At 32.7% G+C, this 19,711-nt stretch overlaps 1 protein-coding gene across 1 annotated transcript in view; it reads right to left on the reverse strand.

Annotated features, from left to right (window-relative positions):
- The window catches only part of MRPL13 (mitochondrial ribosomal protein L13), a 48,767-nt gene that overhangs the window by 22,773 nt on the left and 6,283 nt on the right, over nucleotides 1–19,711 (reverse strand). The window contains exons 3-5 of the mRNA XM_023224698.1: nucleotides 13,355–13,448; nucleotides 6,713–6,773; nucleotides 1,141–1,227 (exon numbers count right to left, since the gene is read on the reverse strand). Of these exons, the coding sequence (XP_023080466.1) occupies nucleotides 1,141–1,227; nucleotides 6,713–6,773; nucleotides 13,355–13,448 (242 nt within the window). The remainder of the gene's footprint in view (nucleotides 1–1,140; nucleotides 1,228–6,712; nucleotides 6,774–13,354; nucleotides 13,449–19,711) is intronic.

Below are 19,711 nucleotides of genomic sequence, written 5' to 3' on the forward strand. Positions count from 1 at the left end.
GAAAGTGACAATACAATCAGAAATAGGAGTTCTTAAATTCTTGCAATTTCATCATGAAGTGATCCTTGGATGATGATACTGCTCGCTCCCATACATGCTACCTTAGAGGTAAAGTGAATAGTGGCAAATTATTCTACTTATTCATTTATAGCAAAGACAATAAATTAATCATTTTGATAAAGCATGAGTAACTTACTCATTATTAATAACTATTCATGTATTGTTTAAGCTAACAATAAGAGCACATGCGTAGCTTGAACAATCATTGTAACTTGATATTCTGGAATAAATTTTTATATTATTCCTTCAGGAGGAACAAGAAGGACAATTATAACCATGGTAATGATAGCAATTAGCACTTATCTTGCCAGGCTCTTTTCTAAGCAATCTGCAAGTGTATTTTATTTAATCCTTACAACAATTTTGTAAAATAGATACTATTATTATGTCAACTTCACAGAGTAGAAAACAGAGGTAAGTAACGAGCCCATGTCCATGCAGTCAGTAAATAATGGGGCACAGATTCAAAGCCAGGCAGTCTGATTTGATACTGCACTCAATTATTTTATTATAGAAGCTTTAGTATTTCATTACATTATATTAAGGAGAAAAGTTAAGTACTTAAAACAATACTAATAAATAAAAATGTTTATACTTTTTCCAAGTAATTTTTAGCTGAATCAACTATGAGTATGAACAAGGATTCTAAAGTTAAATCATGGGAAATAATAGCAACCAAAGTTAAGCTATTAATCCATGATTCACAGAAGTTTTGCTACTGGTCACATAAAAAGTAAACTAAATTAAAACTTTTTCACAGTGAATGAAATTATCAACAAGTACCTCAATTTAACAGGGGTTCTGATCATAGCTCCTTGTTCAAAAGCAAGCAGTGATTAAAATTTTTTTTTAAAATTTAGATACTTTTAATTTTTAGTCCAACGATGGTTCATTTTACATTTTAAAATATTAATAAAAGTAATTATCATTTTTTATACATACATATTCACTTAAAAAATACAAAAATATTTCAGAAGTTGACATAACATTTTTGAAAATAAGTCTTGGCATTTATTTAAAAAGAAAAACATTTAACTGAAAATTTTGGAAAAGCCTTGTTACCAATGACCACTGACTTACTTCATCTGGAAAAAGATGCAACCTTTCCATCATTGTTCTTCTGTGAAGGTTTTTAGGGAGCATGCCATAAATAGCTAGTTTTACAATCTGAAAAACAGATATACATAGGACACAATAAGAAAATTGTGACTTGCGAGAGTAAGAAAGTAAACATAATTAGAGATGATGATGAAAATGAGGGGTTTACATCATTCTCAGCAAACTATCGCAAGAACAGAAAACCAAACACTGCATGTTCTCACTCATAGGTGGGAACTGAACAATGAGATCACTTGGACACAGGAAGGGGAACATTACACACCAGGGCCTATTGTGGGGTGGGGGGAGGGGGGAGGGATAGCATTAGGAGATATACCTAATGTAAATGACGAGTTAATGGGTGCAGCACACCAACGTGGCACGTGTGTGTGTGTGTGTGTGTGTGTGTGTGTATATATATAAAACAAATCTGCACGTTGTGCACATGTAACCTAGAACATAAAGTATAATAATAACAATAAAAAAAAGAAAGAAAATGAGGAGTTCAGATTCAACGCGAATACAGGAAAGAAACCGACCTAAGTGGATATGTGGAAGCAACAGAAAAGAAACTTTTATTACTTTGTATATTACTATTTTCTTTTGGCTCCATTTATTTATTTAGAAAAAGAAAAAAAGATTAAAAATAACCTGTATATGTGCCAATTTTAGATAGAATAATTGATTTTTATCATCTGTACTCATATTTCAATATAATTTGATGTGTGTTACAGCTAAACCCACTAAAACAGTACATGTTAGAACAGGGTTACTTTGTAAGAGGCCTTCCTATTACTTTTATTCTCTCATCAAATCAGACTACAAGGCCTCGTTACATGCAAAAGCTAATGGGATACCATATGCATTTTCCATCTATTTTCTATTTTCTGTTAGTGTTAAAACTTTATGTTTTTGAGAGGTCATTTAAATATATATAAATATATATATAAACATGTTTATATAAACATATATATATTTATGTTGTTAGAATTAAAAGCAATTAAAAATTTAGTTCCTTAGTCACAAAAGCCACACATTTCAAGTGGTCAGTTGACATGTGGCTAGTGGCTACCACTTTGACAGTACGGACACAGAACATTTCCATCACAGCAAAAATTTCTACCAGACAGCACTGATTTAGTTATTAGCGTTTAAATTTTTCAATGTTTTAAAAGTTGTAAATTGAAACTGCCAATGTTAAGACTATCTTTTCTGGATAAGCAAGTAATTATATCCTCTGAATATCATCGTAAAGGCAGTTTTATTGTATTAGTAGTGTTACATGGCATTTGATTCTCATGTTTTTAAAAAATTTAGTTGTATTTATTTGAATTACTAGTTGGCAACTAAGTAAATGCAAATACTTAGTTGCATTTATTTGAATTACTAAGTTGGCCCTATTAGAAAATGCAAACTCCACACTCAAATTTAAAAAGTTAGAAAATGTGAAAAGATTATAAGCTAACAGGGAGGAAAAACGACATACAAATGTACGTAAACAAAGAAATACACGTGAAACAACACATACATGCAAAAAAGTAATTCTAGCTGTATAGACATTAGGTATAAGTTTTAAGAAATTCAGAAAGTAAAAAAGATAGAACAAGATAAAGTTAGTAAATATTGAAGACCTTCCTCATATAATCTATATCCCAGGGCATGTGCCATTTGTGTCACAGAAGTAACTTATTATTTATAGGAAGGGGGAAAGTCAAATAGAGGAACCATGTTAGAAGAAAACATAAGGACATAGAACCTCTTAAAGCTGCTAAAACATATGACAGAGAGAAAAAGAACATAAGGGCTAAATCGATATATTTATTTGAAATTAGAATAATCTACATCATTATGAAAAAATTTAAATATTCAACAATTACCTATTTAACTATTAAATATTAATTATCATATTTCACAAATTTCAATTCTGTACTAATAATCAGAAAGCTGCATTGTGAAACAAATTCTCTGATAGGCCACACACAGTAAGAACTGATAAGCAAATTATGTCTACTAGCGGAGGCCTACTATTCCAGACAAACACTTAGTATTTCAATTAAAAGTAAATAATAAATCTCTTCCTTGACAAGACATTCTTCTTCAAAACATAGTAAAAATTAAGACTTAAAAAATTAAAATCCTTTAATGAGGTAATAATCCAAATGGATTTAACTCTGAAATATTTCCTAAGCCTTCCTCAAACATTTTACAATCCATTTCAATTATTGCTCATAAACAATAATTTGAAACAATTTCTACAAATGTTCCCTAATACCAAATTGCTAACATGAACGTTATACTATACTGCCTCCTAGTGTACAGTTAAGATAAAACAGAAACTTTAATTTATTGTAACAGCTGTGATATATATTATCAGGATCCTTTATAACTTTTAATGCTATTATATACAAAGCATATTAATATTCAAAGTATAATACTTTGACCTGTAAGGCTTAAAAACACACTAGTTAAAAAAAAATTAAATATTTCCTAAGAAGCAAACTCTGAGCACAATTTTATAAAACAGATATAAACAATACTAAATAAATAGTAAATCATGAAACTTCTAAATGGTATGTCAGGCCTTATTATAATAAAATATCCTTCCCCCCAACCTTATCAAGAAAATTTAGGCAGTACTATACCAAACAAATGGTTGTATCCTGACAATAGATATTTATTTTTATTATTTTAGGGAAACAAAAAAATGATATTTTTAGGTCTAACATTTTGCTAATTTATTAATGTATTGCAGTAAAAAGACAAAATAGTCTCTAATAGGAAAAAAAATGCTATCTAACCTATGAGTAAAGTTGAAAGGTTAGTTCGATCAATAGTTAATGGAAAAATAAATCTTAAAACAACAGGAGACTTTGCCTTTAGCAATATTGGTGACTAATGTATGAATTAGAACCTCTTCCAGTATAATACACAAAGTAATAAACATTAGTGAAGTTAATTAATATTGTTTATAAAAATATCTTTTAAAGTATGAAAACTGACCTCACAAGACTCTGAGGCCCCAAATTCATCCTTCTTGTGGGGATCAAGATCCTGTAAGTCTAAAGTTTAGCTCAAAAAAATCTTAGGTTGTTATAGCCCCATGTAGTTGCCATAAGCTAAGTGAATCCTTTTTGAGGAAAGCCATTTTTAATACAGGTCTTAAAGAATTCCCAGAGATGAAGTTTCAAGGTACATGAGCCTACCAAGTAAGTATACTGAGCAGATATTACAAATTGTGGACTTACAAAGGACACAAATATGAGAATCAGATATAAATGCTAAGAATTATGTTTAATATGCATAAAGAAATATGAGTGGACCAAAACACGATAAAACAGAAGACTATTGAAACTGATCAACAAATTTCAAAAAGAACCAAATAATAAAACTTCAAGAAATGGAAAAAAGGTAATTGAAATTAGGACCTCAGAAAAAGGTTAATCAGATTAGACACAGGTGAAAAGATACAGAACTGGAATACAGATCTGAAGAAATTACTGAGAATGCCCCACAGAGACAGTGAGACATGAAGTATGAAAGGGAGGTACTGAATCATGTACAATAAAATGCAACTGTCTCCTCTTATTATAAACAGATTTCCAAAGGGAAGAAACAGAATAAAGAGACCCAATATTAGAAGATTTAAGAGCTAACACATTTCCAGAACTGAAGACACCAGTCCTCAAACGAAATAAATAAGACTGTAGCAGGAAGATATGAAAACCAAAGGCAATGAAAAGGTCTTACAGGTATCCAGAAAAAAAAGACAAGAGTACACATAAAGCAACAATTAAATCGACATCTGATTTATAAAAGCAATAATACAAGCTAAATTCCAATTGAATAATAGCTTCAAAAAGCTGAGAGAAAAAAATAATGGAATAATGGTTATCTTAGAATTCCATTTACAGCAAAACTATCTTTCAAGAATGAAAGCAAAAATAAAGAAAACAGTTTCAGACAAAAAAGGTGAGTTCAGTATTAAGAGAATGTGGCTAGAAGAATGCCAGTAAGAGGTACTTCAAGGAAAAGGAAACTGATACTAGAAGGCAGGCTGAGTTACAAGAAGGGATTGTAATAAAAGAAAATTTTAAAAAATCAGTAACAGAATAAAACAATAACAAGAATGTTCAATCGGAAGAGTTTTTTAAAATCTTGAACAAAGAAAGCATGTAGATTGGGAGGAAGGGTGGCAGTTAAAAATCTTCTAAGGGCTTTCATTGATTTGGAAGGAAGGTAAAAATACTGATGATCTTTAGACCTATAATAAATCAATTCAACCAATCCAAAAGAAGGCAAGAAAGAAGAGAAACTCTAGCTACATGATGTTTACAATAAAAACATCTATAACGGAATAACTCAGTAAAGTTTAAACAATGAAATATATGAGGCAAACACTAATCAAAAGTCAGCTAATGTAGCTATATTAATATCAGAACAAATAGACCTCAAGGTAAAAAGCATTATTGGAGATTAAGAGGATCGGTACATATTGACCCTGATCAATTGTTTAGAAAGATTACAATTCTAATCTTAAATTCATCTAACACTAAACCTTCAAAATATATAAGGCAAAAATTGACAGAAAAAAACATAAGAAAAATAAATAAAACATAAACAAGCAGAGTGCCTACAGTCCTAACTGTTTGGCAGGCCAAAATAGGAAGATTGCTTGAGCTCAGGAATTTGAGTCCAGCCTGGGCAACACAGCAAGACCCTGTCTTTAAAAACATAAACTAAAAATAGAATAAAGTCTGAATGTGGTGGCTCTTGCCTGTAATTCCAGCACTTGGGAGGCCGAGGTGGGAGGATGCCCATGAGTTTGAGACAAGCTTGGGCAACATAGGAAAACCTGGTCTCCACAAAAAATAAAAAGTTTTAGCAGGGTGTGCGTACCTGTAGTCCCAGCTACTTGAGAGGCTGAGGTGGGAAGATCCCTTGAGCCCAGGAGTTTGAGGCTGCAGTGAGCTATCATTGTGCCACTGTGCTCTAGCCTGGGTGGACAGAGTGAGGCCCTGCCTCCAGAAAAATAAATAAATAAATAAATAAATAATAAAATAAAAGTAGTTATGTTTTTAAGAACTTTACTATTTTTTTCCAGAATAAAATGGACAGACCTATAAGAAGAAATTAATAAATCAATTGGGATGTTCATAAATAAAAACTCAGATAATATTCGAGTTAACAAAAAAAGTCAGAATATAAGAACATACTTAGCATGTTTGAAAATATATGTATACATATGCATACATATATATCTCTCCTTTCCAAGGCATTTCAGTAAACTCATCATATACTAGGTGATTATGCAGGTATCAAAATTTAAAAAGAAAAACATCAGAATTCTTCGACTAAATGCAAAACGTAATACATAGCAATTAGAAAATACAGAGTTGAATAATAAAAATAATACTTATCAAAACTTGTGTGATACAGCTAAAGTGAAGAATTTATATCCTTGAATGCTGACTATATTAAAAGAGAAGGGAGACTGACAAAACAGTGTCTGAATGGTCTTTCCAAAGATGATTAATAAAAAATACAAGAAACTTACTGCCACTGGATCCCTCAGGTGAAGCTGAGCAGCTGTTACTTGTCTAAATCCACCTGGGTAGCTGTTAAAAGGAGCAAAGACATTAAAACTGGGCATGGGCTGATACCGTATTCTTTAAACTGATTATTCTTTCATAGAAAACTATTTTAATAAATTGTTTCTGGAAACTATGCTGTTCATTAGCGTTTTCAAAATCAAGTAGTAATCTACGCTCTTTGAAATGCTATTCTCTTAAATGGTCAACTACCATTATATCATAAAAAGTTCTACTTCTTGGAAAAATTTATTGGCATAAGTATATTTCTATATGAATTGTAAGTTATTAATTCACTCACTCATTACGGGGCAGTTTATTACTACTTAATTTAACAAAGAAATAGAAACAAGCCAGAATATTTCATGTTCCTTACCAAATTAGATAAACTGTATAAACTACAGGTTAGGTCTGGGGAAAATTTTGGTAGTCCACTTGGTTCTGAAGTCAAGTTTATACTTTAGACAGCCAGTAATCATGTTTCCTCTTAGCAGTTTGTAAAGGTCTCTAAGTGCTACATATTGGCTCTAAGTAAGATAATATTTCATTGTGTTCAGATCAATTATTCTTTATAAAATGAAAAAAGTGGCAATTACAAAATATACATTGAATAGTATTGGAGGCAGCTTAGCTTCCAGATACCCCAGATGCAGGTATGGAATCTAGGTTTTGTCAGTGACCCCCAGTGTAATATCAGGCACCTCATTTTACCTTTCTGCTTATAATTTTACTCATATGAATAAATATTATCTACCTCACAAGATTTCTGGGTCAAATGAAAAAATATTTCTGAAAGGGACTGGGAAATTTAAAACAAAAACAATAAATATATAGATGTAAGGTTCTATTATCCTAAATAGATAAATAAAGTCCAAACGATTTTAAGAAAGGGGGAAGAAACTGGAAAGTCAGTGTGGAATCTGCAAAAAACCTTAAGATTACCTAAATGTGATTCTTTCCACATGTTCCCTTCAATAAAATTTGAAAATATTTTAAAGGTGATTTAAGAAAACACATTTTAGGAATAAAACTTACCAAAGTTAGAAGTTTGCTGAGAAAGGTAGTTTTAAAATCGATATTCTCTTTTTTCATGGAATCTCAGTTTTAGAAAAAGAAATGCCTGTCTAGACTTCTATTCCTGCATTCTTTCTCTCCATGGAAAAAAATGTTTTACAATTTCTATGCTAAAAGATGATCTTTCTAGTTTGAAAACTGAGATGGCAAATTCTAAAACATACCATTTACAATATATTTGAGAAGTTTGGACTTTATTCTGAAGTATTTGGAAAGCTAATGTAAAATTTTGAGCGGAGGATGACTTGAGTAATGCAACACTCAATCGATTTTTACTAGTAAGAAAATAACTATACTCTTTCCTCCAGTATGGGATGGAGTAAGAGAACATTTGTTTTAAATGCTAGCCAAGGGCTTTTCATTGAAATTAATTCAGTAAACGCTGAATGTGTATCATGCTGGGACTGGGGACACAGATAAGTATGACAAAATTCTGTCCTATTTAAAATTGAAAAATTCTATTGCCAATGTATTTTAGATGACTAAAGACTTAGATGTGAAAGTTCAAGGTGCACGCACACCCAATTCAACCAACTCCTAAAAAATTAGAAGTAAATGTTTACGAAAATCTGAACAAGAAAGAATTTCTGAGACTGAAAACAGAAGAACTTATAGAGGAAAAGGCATCTAATAATATAAAATTAAATAACTATACAGTAAATAACAAAAATTTTGTTAAAAGCAAAAAATAAAATAGTGGATTAATAATCTTAATAGATAAAATGTTCATAGAAAGTGATAAAGTAACACTGAAACTTCATTATTATGCAAATATAAATATTCAGCTGCATATCAAAAGACAACAGCCTTATTTTTAAAGATAATACTGTGTCTGCACAGATTTGGGATAACAAACATTTGTATGCTCTTCTATGGCTTAGTAAACTCACGATTGAAAATACCTATCAAAAGACCTATAAATGACCATTCCTTTGATCTTGAAATACATTTCACTTCCAGAGATTTTAAATAATCCTACATATATGAAAAAAAATCACTGGACAAAGACGTTACAGGATACAAAATCAATGTGCAAAAATCACTAGCAAAAAATTACTAACATTCCTAGACACTAACAAGAGTCAAGCGCAGAGTCAAATCAGGAATGTATTCCTGTTCACAGCTGCCACAGAAAGAATGAAATACTTAGGAATACAGCTAATTAGGGAGGTGAAAGATTTCTACAAGGAGAACTACAAACTATTGTCCAAAGAAACCAGAGATGAAGGCAGGGTATGGTGGCTCATGCCTGTAATCCCAGTACTGTGGGACACTGAGGTGTGAGAACTGCTTGAGCCCACAAGTTCAAGAAAAGCCTGGACAACACAGTGAGCCCCCATCTCAAGAGAAAAAAACTTTTTTTAAGTTAATAATAAAATCAGAGATGACAGCAACAAATGGAAAAACATTCCATGATCATGGATAGGAAGAATCAATATTGTTAAAATGGCCATACTGCCCAAAGTTTATAGATTCAATGCTATTCCTATTAAATTACTACTGAGATTCTTCACAGAACTAGAAAAAAAATTTCAAAATTCATATGAAACCAAAGAAAACCCGAATAGCCAAGGCAATCCTAAACAGAAAGAACAAAGCTGGAGGCATCACGCTACCCAGCTTCAAATTATACTACAGGGCTGTAGTAACCAAAACAGCATGGTACTGGTTAAAAAAAAAAAACACATAGACCAGTAGATCAAAACAGATAACCCAGAAATAAGACCACACACCTACAACTATTTGATCTTCGACAAACCTGGCCAAAAAAGCAATGGTGAAAGGATTCCCTGTTCAATAAATGGTGCTGGGAGAACTGGCTAGCCATATGCGGAAGATTGACATTGGACCCCTTCCTTATACCACATACAAAAATAACTCAGGATGGATTCCAGACTTAAATGTAAAACCCAAAAGTATAAAAACCCTGGAAGACAACCTAGGCAATACCATTAAGAACAAAGGCATGGACAAAGATTTCATGACAAAGATGCAAACTGCAATTGCAACAACAGCATAAATTGACAGATGGGATGTAATTAAACTAAAGCGCTTCTGCACAACAAAAGAAACAGAATAAACAGATGCCTACAGAATGAGAAAAAATTTTTGCAAACTATGCATCTGATAAAGGTCTAGTATCCAGCATCATAAGGAACTTAAATTTACAAAAAGAAATAATAAACCCCATTAAAAAGTGGGCAAAGGACAGGAACATATACTTCTCAAAAGAAGACATACATGTGGCCAACAATCATGGGAAAAAAGCTCAAAATCACTGATCATTAGAGAAATGCAAATCAAAACCACAATGAGATGCCATCTCACACCAGTGAGAATGGCTATTATTAAAAAGTCAAAAAATAACAGACACTGGCAAGGCTGTAGAGAAAAAGGAATGCTTTTACGTTGTTGGTGGGAGTTTTACACTGTTGGTGGGAGTGTTCAACCACTGTGGAAAACAGTGTGGCCATTCCTCAAAGTCCTAAAGACAGAAATACCATTCGACCCAGCAATCCCATTACTAGGTACACACCCTAAGGAATATAAATTGTTCTGTTATAAAGACACATCCACATGTGTGTTCACTGCAGCACTATTCATTATAGTAAAGACATGGAATTAACCTACATGCCCATCAAAGGTAGACTGGATAAAGAAAATGTAGTACATATATACCATGAAATACTACATAGCTATAAAAAAAGAACAAGATCATGTCCTTTGCAGCAACATGGATGCAGCTGGAGGCCATTATTCTAAGCAAACTAACACAAGAACAGAAAACCAAATACTGCATATTCTCACTTATAAGTGGGAGCTCAATGATGAGAATACAAGAACACATAGAGGGGAACAACATACACTGGGGCCTACTGGAGGGTGGAGGCTGGGAGTAGAGAGAGGAAAATAACTAATGGGTACTAGGCTTAATATCTGGGTGATGAAATAACCTGTACAACAAATCCCCATGACACAAGTTTAACTATGTAACAAACTTCACATGTAACTGAACTTAAAAGTTAAAAAAAAAAAAAACAAGAATTGAAAAAAAATGTTTATCAGCCCTTTATAAAAGCCAAATTTTTCATTTCAAAAAACAGAACAATGATCAAGTATCATAAATCATTTTGTGCACTACTACTTAGTAACCAAAAATAATACTTACAAAAAGGTTGAGAATTTTCTATTAAGTGAAAAAGGATATAAACTTGTATATACAGTTATCCCTCTCCATCTGTTGAGGACTAGTTCCAGGACCTCCTGCGGATACCAAAGTCCAGGGATGTTCATATTCCTGATATAAAATGGTGTACTAATTGCATATAGCCTACACATATCCTCTTGTATACTTTAAATCATCTCTAGATTGCTTATAATACCCAATATAAACGCTTTGTAAATAGCTGTTATGCTGTATTGTTTAGGGAATAATGACAAGAAAAATGTTTGCACATGTTCAGTATTGATGCAATTAAAAAAAAAATTACAGGCCAGGTGCAGTGGCTCATGCCTGTAATCACAGCACTTTGGGAGGCCAAGGCAGGCGGATCACCTGAGGTCAGGAGTTTGAGACCAGTCTAGCCAACATGGAAAAACTCTGTCCCTACTAAAAATACAAAAATTAGTTAGACATGGTGGTGCACACCTGTAGTCCCAGTTACTCGGGAGGCTGAGGCAGCAGAATTGCTTGAACCTGGGAGGCGGAGGTTGCAGTGAGCCAAGATCGTACCATTGCACTCCAGCCTGGGTGACAGAGCAAGACTCTATCTCAAGAAACAAAACAAAACAAAACAAAAATTTTACATTTCCACAATGTGGAATCCATAGATATGGAGGGCTGATTGTATATTAAAATGTTAACTCATGGGATCAGGAGTGAATTTTACTTGCCTCTTTAAACTTCTCTATATTTTCTAAAATTAGTATATCCTAAAAATTTTACAACTAGCAAGCTAAATTTTGAATATGTAATTGTAATATAGTGTTATGAGCATAATAAAGTAGTATGTCCAAAGTGTAAGTGAACAGTCAACAGAAACAAAAAGCAATCAACTCTCTGAGTGATGAGGAAATAGAAAAGGTATCCCAGAAAATGTGACATCTGAGCCAATTTTTAATGGATAAATAGGAGAATTCCTCACTGTCAGGGAACAACACGTGCAAAGGCAGAAAGGAATGAAATAGCAATATGTTGTCTAAGAAGAACTATGAACCAGCAGTAGGAACTGGTTTCCAATGACTTGTAAAGGAGTTTGAATTTTCATCTGTCAGTGAGAAAGCACTACTGACAGGGACACTACTAGCTGATATACACATTATGGTAGCTGTTCACTACTGGTTTCCTTCATTTGCAGTAATACTACATATTATTGCTATAGTAATTTCCATAGTATTTTGTGTCAATACTTCCCTTTATGCTTTTATCACATTATGTTATTCTGACTTTTAATATTTCTTTCCCAATTACCTCTCAATTTTGTAGAACTTGGTTTATACACAGAGATTTGCCAATAGCTGACATTACTAAAGATGGATGTAAATTCAGTTTTGTTAAGTTATATAAAGATTTCATGAATGTATTTTAAGGGGAGGAATGGGCAAAGGCTGGCTCAAAGAAGCAAAACAGTTGTTCCAAATATTTAAGATGCACTTGGGGCAAGAGATGAAAAGAAACGAATGGGAACATCAAAGGTGAAGATGCATTTGGAAATAAAATAGTGATTTTGATCAAGAATAAAAGATCAACATTCCTAACCATAACTTGGGTAATAGTATAGAAACTATACTTAATTAAATGTGCACATGACCTGAACCTGTGGATTAACTAATACATGAGATGATAAAATCAGGATCTTAAAAGGCTGGAGATAAAATTTAACATGGAGTAAACTTAAGGTCTTATAATTGAATTAAATTACAACTAAAGCACACAGGAAGGAGGAGACATGATTCAACAGGAGTATACCTGAAAAACACTTAGGAGTTTTAGCTGACAGTAAACTGAAACACAGAAATACTATGGCCTTGAAGAAAAGTTCTACTGCAACAGAAGATTGCCTAACTGAAAAATGGAGGAGAGTCACGCTGTATTTGGAAACCAACAGAACACACCCAGGTGAGTGTATTTACTTAAGAGCGATACTGACAAATAAGATTTATCTAGAGAAGAGTGACCATTCCTTAAACATCTTGTTAACTTTCAGGTGTTTGGGATGGTTCTGAAAACAGCAGTAAGATGAATTATAGGAAGCAGAAATACAGAAGTAAAAGATTGACTAAAACATGAGATTAATCTTGTTCACAGGTTATATGAAACATTTCTAGGATAAACAAATACTGTCAGGTAATAACTACATTTGGTATAGTTGTATGGTTTTTAAAAATTGAGTAAATTATATATATGGCATGAGTAAAATTAGTAATAAATGCCAATTCTTAAAAATATCTTTTTTCTTTTAAGAAAGAACAACTGTATTCTTAAAGTAATATATTTTAACTACCTGCTTTCCCTGACAATAGCATTATCTTACCCAGTATGCGAAGAGTACACTTTTTGTTCCCATTTGTTTCCAGAAAATGCAATGTGTCTTGTGTTCATTATAACAACATGATCCCCACAGTCACCTAGATTTTAAAAAGAAACAAGATTTTGTATGAAAAATACAAACCTTAAGAAAAAGTGTCCTTGGTTATTTATAAAGCCTAAGTTCAAACAACGTATTAAAAAATAAAAAGCAAGTCACAGTGCAACATCAAAAATCCTTGAATAGACTTCTGTTACTTTTTAATATAACATCTAAGTATAGAAAGAGTTGGCTGGCCATTTGGAAAATCTCAACACTGCAAAGTAAAAGAAATTTAATAAGGGTGCCAATAACAACAATACATCTTTTAAAGGCAAATTACTGTTATTACTCTTCCAATTAATAATTACACTTCAGTAAAAATGTTTGTATTAAGTGCCTTTAAATGTCTGATACAAAATTTCCCTGAAAAATAGCCACGAAAATGAAAACAATATGTATATAGACATAAAAAAGCATGTTTAACCTATAGGTAAATTGAAAACAAATATAAAACATTACAATTGATTATCACTTTTTTCAAATTTAGAGAACAGACTGCTATGATCTTATTAACTACCATGGAAAGGTTTTTTTCCAACTATGTTTATAGTAAATTTAAACTGCTACTCTCAACTATGACTACACAAACATATTTGACAGGACAGATGACCTGAAAATCAAAATATGTGTATCTGCACTCATTTTCTATCCCTAAGTTTGGCTGTTCATCTGAAAACAAACTAAAAAGTTAACATGTACATTTTCAAATGACTTACTACACATCACAAAATCAAGTAATCAGAAACATTTATAAAATACCTATTCTACTAATAGAAAAAAGTAAACCTAAAGATATTCTAGAAGCTTAAGAAAAAAAAAACACTAAAAATAAGAAACGCAAGTACAATATATATGAAAACTAAAGATTTTAAGATTCTATGCAGAGCTCTAAATTTGAATGGCAGAATTTTCAGAGACGTTCATAGTCTATATAGGAAAAGAATAAAGAAAAGAAAATAAAGCAAGTGGGTTTTCATCACTAGAGTGAAAGGAAATTCAGAGGTATGAATGAAAGACCTGGGAAGCTTGCTGTTATTAGATGGAAAAGAATAGTCTGACAATATTTAATTAAATGATTGAAGTTCCAAAAAGTGACACCCTGTTGGCTATTGAGGCAGTTGGGCAAATGCAGCAGAAGAGTAAATAAAGAAGGTGAGAAGATAACCAGACAGCCTCAGAAAACGATGAAATTACTTTAGCTCACATTCAGACATTTACAGCAGAAGATTAAGTGACTTGCAAAGACTCACACACTAAGTTACCTAATACCCAGTAGAGGCTCTTTCCATAACATCTATTTGGAGGAAAAAAATGACTTTTAAAACTTTCCACTAAAACTGAATTTACTTTTAAATTGTTAAGTTTTAAATACAGGTAAAGCATCTTGAGCCACTCAAAAAATATTTATAGAGAGCAAAAAAATCTTTCATGGGGCATTAGACAGATTGCCACGAAGTAACTGAAAATCATATTCTTTCAGTTCTAAGGTATCACATCTAATCTAGGAAAAATTGTTCTTCCTCAATAATATATGCCAAATCTCTAGTAAATTCATTCTAAGAAGCATTTCTCTACTAACGCTAAACAAAAACTAACCAGCAATTAAATACACGTTTTTAACTGTATTTCATTAACACTAAAATCAGTATTACTGTAAGACTGTAACCCTGGATATAGCACAATTGTTTCTGTCTAAATTTCTATTAAGTTAAATAGTTTCATTTTATAATTTTTAATTTAAAACTGCACATTTAATATATATGTACCAAATATAAATAAATCATAGCTCTAGTGCTTGATCAAGAGATGTTCTGAAGAGAAATTAAGTTGAAAAATAGTATAATAGTAAACAATTTTTAGAAATTGTGAGTTTATAAAAATTCTAATCTTAAACTTCTAACTTTATCTGACTGCTCAGTATAACACTAGGTGCTAAATTAAATGGCCAAATACATTCAAACTAATTCAGACAAAGTGAAAACTCAACAGCTTCATGTCACAAAACCTAAGGTCTCAGGTAGGTTACACCATCAGGGGCACCTCTTAGTCCTATACCGCCTCAATGTTTTGGCCCATCTTCTCCCTTAAGCCAGAATTAAGTCATAATTTTTCCTCAAAATTGCCTGGGAGGAAAGGAAGTAATATTTATTCAATACCTTCTACTTTCAAACCACTGAGCTAGGCATTTTATAGTCACTTTTAACACTCAAAGTCTCACAACTATCGTATTAGGTAAAGCTAATGTACTCCCTCTGCCTGACACTTTTACTATTTAATAATGTTTAATGAGAAAACAGAGTCAGAGGTTACACAACTCAGCTAAAATGATATGTCTAATAAGTGGTAAAGTTAAGCTTCAAATACAACTCTAGTAAAACTTCAAAGGCAGATCTTACATGTCTACCACAACCAGATGGCAAAAAGTGGTAGTTATAATGCCATAAGGAGGCAATGATATCATTCACTAATCAATTACATATTCTTTTCTGCTAAATTCTAAGATCTCAGAAGTCCTTCTCAGCAAACCACTGACAGGTTACAGTTATTTGCCATCTTTGTACTTCCCCATGTACCAACTCCTTGGTTAGGGATTCAAGGAGACCTAGAGTATAGGATAACTTTTTGTAGCCTTATTTACCAGTTTTTCCAACACTACTGTCTGTGCCAAGTAAGCCATGCTATTTAGGTTGGTGCAAAATTGCAGTTTTTGCAACTGAAATAACGAACTCTACTTTGTTCTAGCATTTGTATAATTTTTTTGGTCCTAGATCCCTGCTGCAGACTCTTAATTATAGATCCCTCATATAGAGTTACCAGACACAGTAAGTTTACAAAAATTCCTAGTGTTCATTTTTAACCATGTTTGATATATTCCATGCAAGGGCAAATTCAGATAGAGACACTAATTTAGCTTGCTGGGAGTCTCCAGCTCTTTTAAAATTTACTTTATAACCCTTTTCCATTGATGAACAAATCCACTTGCTATGTATTACATACTTACTAATGCCATGTACCATTCTTGATGCTGGGGATATAGCAATGAATGTAACTGAAAAACCTCTTTTTATTTTTTTAAACGTTAATTTTAGGTTCAGGGGTAAATGTACAGGTGTGTTATACAGGTAAATTGCATGTCATGGGGGTTGAATATACAGATTATTTTGTCACCGAAGCAATAAGCATAGTACCCAATAGGTAGTTTTTTGATCCTCACACTCCTCCCACTCTCACCCTCAAGTAGTTGTCTGTTGCTCCCTTTGTGCCCATGAGTACCCAATGTTTAACTCCCACTTATAAGTGAGAACATGCAGTATTTGGTTTTCTGTTCCTGTGTTAGTTTACTTAGGATAATGGCCTCCAGCTCCATCCATGTTCCTGCAAAGGACATGATCTCATTTTTTAATGACTCTACAGTATTCTATGGTGTATATGTACCACATTTTCTTTATCCAGTCTACCACTGATGGGCACTTATGTTGATGCCGTATCTTTGCTATTATTAATAGTGCTAAAATGAACTGTACATGCTTTAAGTTCTTTCAGAAATCACCAAATTGCTTTCCAGAATGACTGAACTAATTTGCACTCCCACCAGCAGTGTATAAGCATGCCCTTTTCTCCTTGCCCTTGCCAACGTCTATTATTTTTTGACCTTTTAGTGATAGCCATTCTGACTGGTGTGAGATGGTATCTCATTGTGGTTTTGACTTACATTTCTCTAATTATTAGCGATATGGGCATTTTTTCATTTGCTTGTTGACTGTATGTCTTCTTTTGAAAAGTGTCTCTTTATGTATGTCCTTTGCTGACTTTTTAATGGGGTGGTTTTTTGCTTATAAATTTAAGTTCCTTACAGAGAAATTCTTGTTAATAAATCTTATGTTCTAGTGGAAAAGCCAGGTAATAAACAAACAAATAAATGAAAATGCAATATGCCAGGAGCTGATGAACATGGGAAGATAAAGAGTAATAGGGTGGAGGGATTATTAATTGGTACAGGTTTTTCATGAACTTAATTTTCATTTCTCTGGGATAATGTCCAAGAGAAATGAAACTGCTGTGCTATATAGTAAGTTCATGTTTAGTTTTAGAAGAAACTGCCATATTCTTTTCCAGAGTTGCTGTACCATGTTACATTTCTACCAGCAATGCATCAGTAATCCAGTTTCTATGCATCCTCATCAGCACTTGTCACTATTTTTTATATTAGCTATTTTGAGAGTTGTGTAGTATTATCTTGCTTTGGTTTTAATTTGCACTTCCCTAATGGCTATTTATATTGAACATCTTTTCATGTACTTATCTGCCATCTGTTTATGTATTCTGCCCATAGTCTAATTAGATTGTTTGATTTTACTGTTGAGTTTTGAAAGTTCTTTATATATTTTAGATATGACTTTTGTTGATGATGTGGTTTGCAAATATTTTCTTCCAGTCTGTAGCTTGTTTTTTTCCCCTTTATAGGGTTGAATCCTTCCTTATAAGCTGTTTGCTTTAGCATAGTGGTTTTTAAAGTGTAGGTGATTCAGTCTTAGGCTTCTAAAAGGTGACTCAAGGCACAAGGATCCAGGTTCTTCTTCATTCAACTAGGACAGTACTGCTTTTATTTATTGGGTTTCCTTGAAGATTTAGTTTGATAAATGTTTGAAAAATAGCTATTCTGAATTAGTGATAAACAACAAAGTTTGGCCTTGGCCTTTATGTTTGTTTCTAAGTTTGGAAGGACAAATGTCCCAATGGCTACTTCAGTGTTATTTCTGGCATCCCTGAACTTGTGCACAGCCAAGGTGATGAATGATCAGATAGGTTACCACAAAATCTGCTGAATGTATAGATAATGTAACACGAACAAGGCATACTGTTTAATTTATTGACAATATCGATATAGTCACTTCCAAAGGAGATACGTATTCTAGATATAACCTGAAGCAAAAATCTACTGCAGTGCTTTGTAGGATGATATTCTAGGAGTGAGGTGAAGTATAAATGTACAATTTAGATTGCAAAATTAAAATGCTGTGATATTAACATTTGAATTACATTTATACATTTAACTGAATAGTAAGAGAAAAATATGTTAGCTAAGCAACTTTAAGAAGAGTATCATAAACTTACAAGGCACAATACTACAGATTAGATTTAGATCATAAATCTGATCTCTGTTGAATTGTTTGGTATGTTAGCATTCATAACATTAATCTTTATAAACTGAGTGCAACTTTTATTTCGTTCAATGCAGAACAGAAATATTTTAACAATCTAATTTTAGCAAAGCTAAAGAAAGGTTTTCCTCTGCTTCCTTTAAATGCTCCTATAGTCCTCCTCAATGAATTAATCAGTTGGCGGTGAAAGGAGTAGAATCCTCATAAAGAATAAGTCATACTCCACTAATCATCACATACAACCTTTCTTTTCATTTATCAGAAACATGTTCAAAAAGTTCCCAAGTCCCAAATTCAAGAGGGCAGCTCTTATTAGAAGGAGGGATTCCTTTACTAGCTCCACATCCTTTCTACCTTGACCCACATTTTCCATAAAAAATAACCTTATAATGAAAAGTCAATTTCCACAACACTTCACAAACATCCATTTCACAAATAAGGTAGTTTAAATATTGTATACATTATGTTCAGATACATTATTTGTTAATTTTTACAACCATTCCTAGAACAATGATCGTCATTTATAATATTATTTTTCTGGGAAACTGTAGGTCAATTTTCAAAAAAATATATTTATAGTGATTATGAGCCCATATCTGCTCAATAAATGTTTATTAAACCACTAAATGTTAGAATGAACTTTTAAAACACAACATATTTATAAATTGAAAATTGCTTGCAATTTAAGTTTTGATTTTAGTGACATCTTGTGGACACAAGAAGTTTTGCTAATATGTTACATAGAAAAATACAGCGAAACATGCCCGGGCAAGGTGACTCATATGTATAATTCCAGCACTTTGTGAGGCCGAGGTGAGTGGATCGCTTGCATTCAGGAGTTTAAGACCAGCTTGTGCAACATTGTGAAACCCCGTCTCTACAAAAACTACAAAAAACTTAGCTGGATATGATGGTGCATGCCTGTAGTCCCAGCTATCTGGGAGGCTCAGAAGGTGGAGGCTGCAGTGAGCTGTGATGGCTCCATTGCACTGCAGCCTGAGTGGCAGAGTAAGACTCTGTCTCAAAACACATAGTGAAACAAAAATGCAATTCAGTCTTTAAAAAGTAAGTTTCTACTTTCACAGAAACCTAATAGGCA

The sequence above is a fragment of the Piliocolobus tephrosceles genome, chromosome 7 (genome assembly GCF_002776525.5).
Source record: "Piliocolobus tephrosceles isolate RC106 chromosome 7, ASM277652v3, whole genome shotgun sequence".
NCBI lineage: Eukaryota > Metazoa > Chordata > Mammalia > Primates > Cercopithecidae > Piliocolobus > Piliocolobus tephrosceles.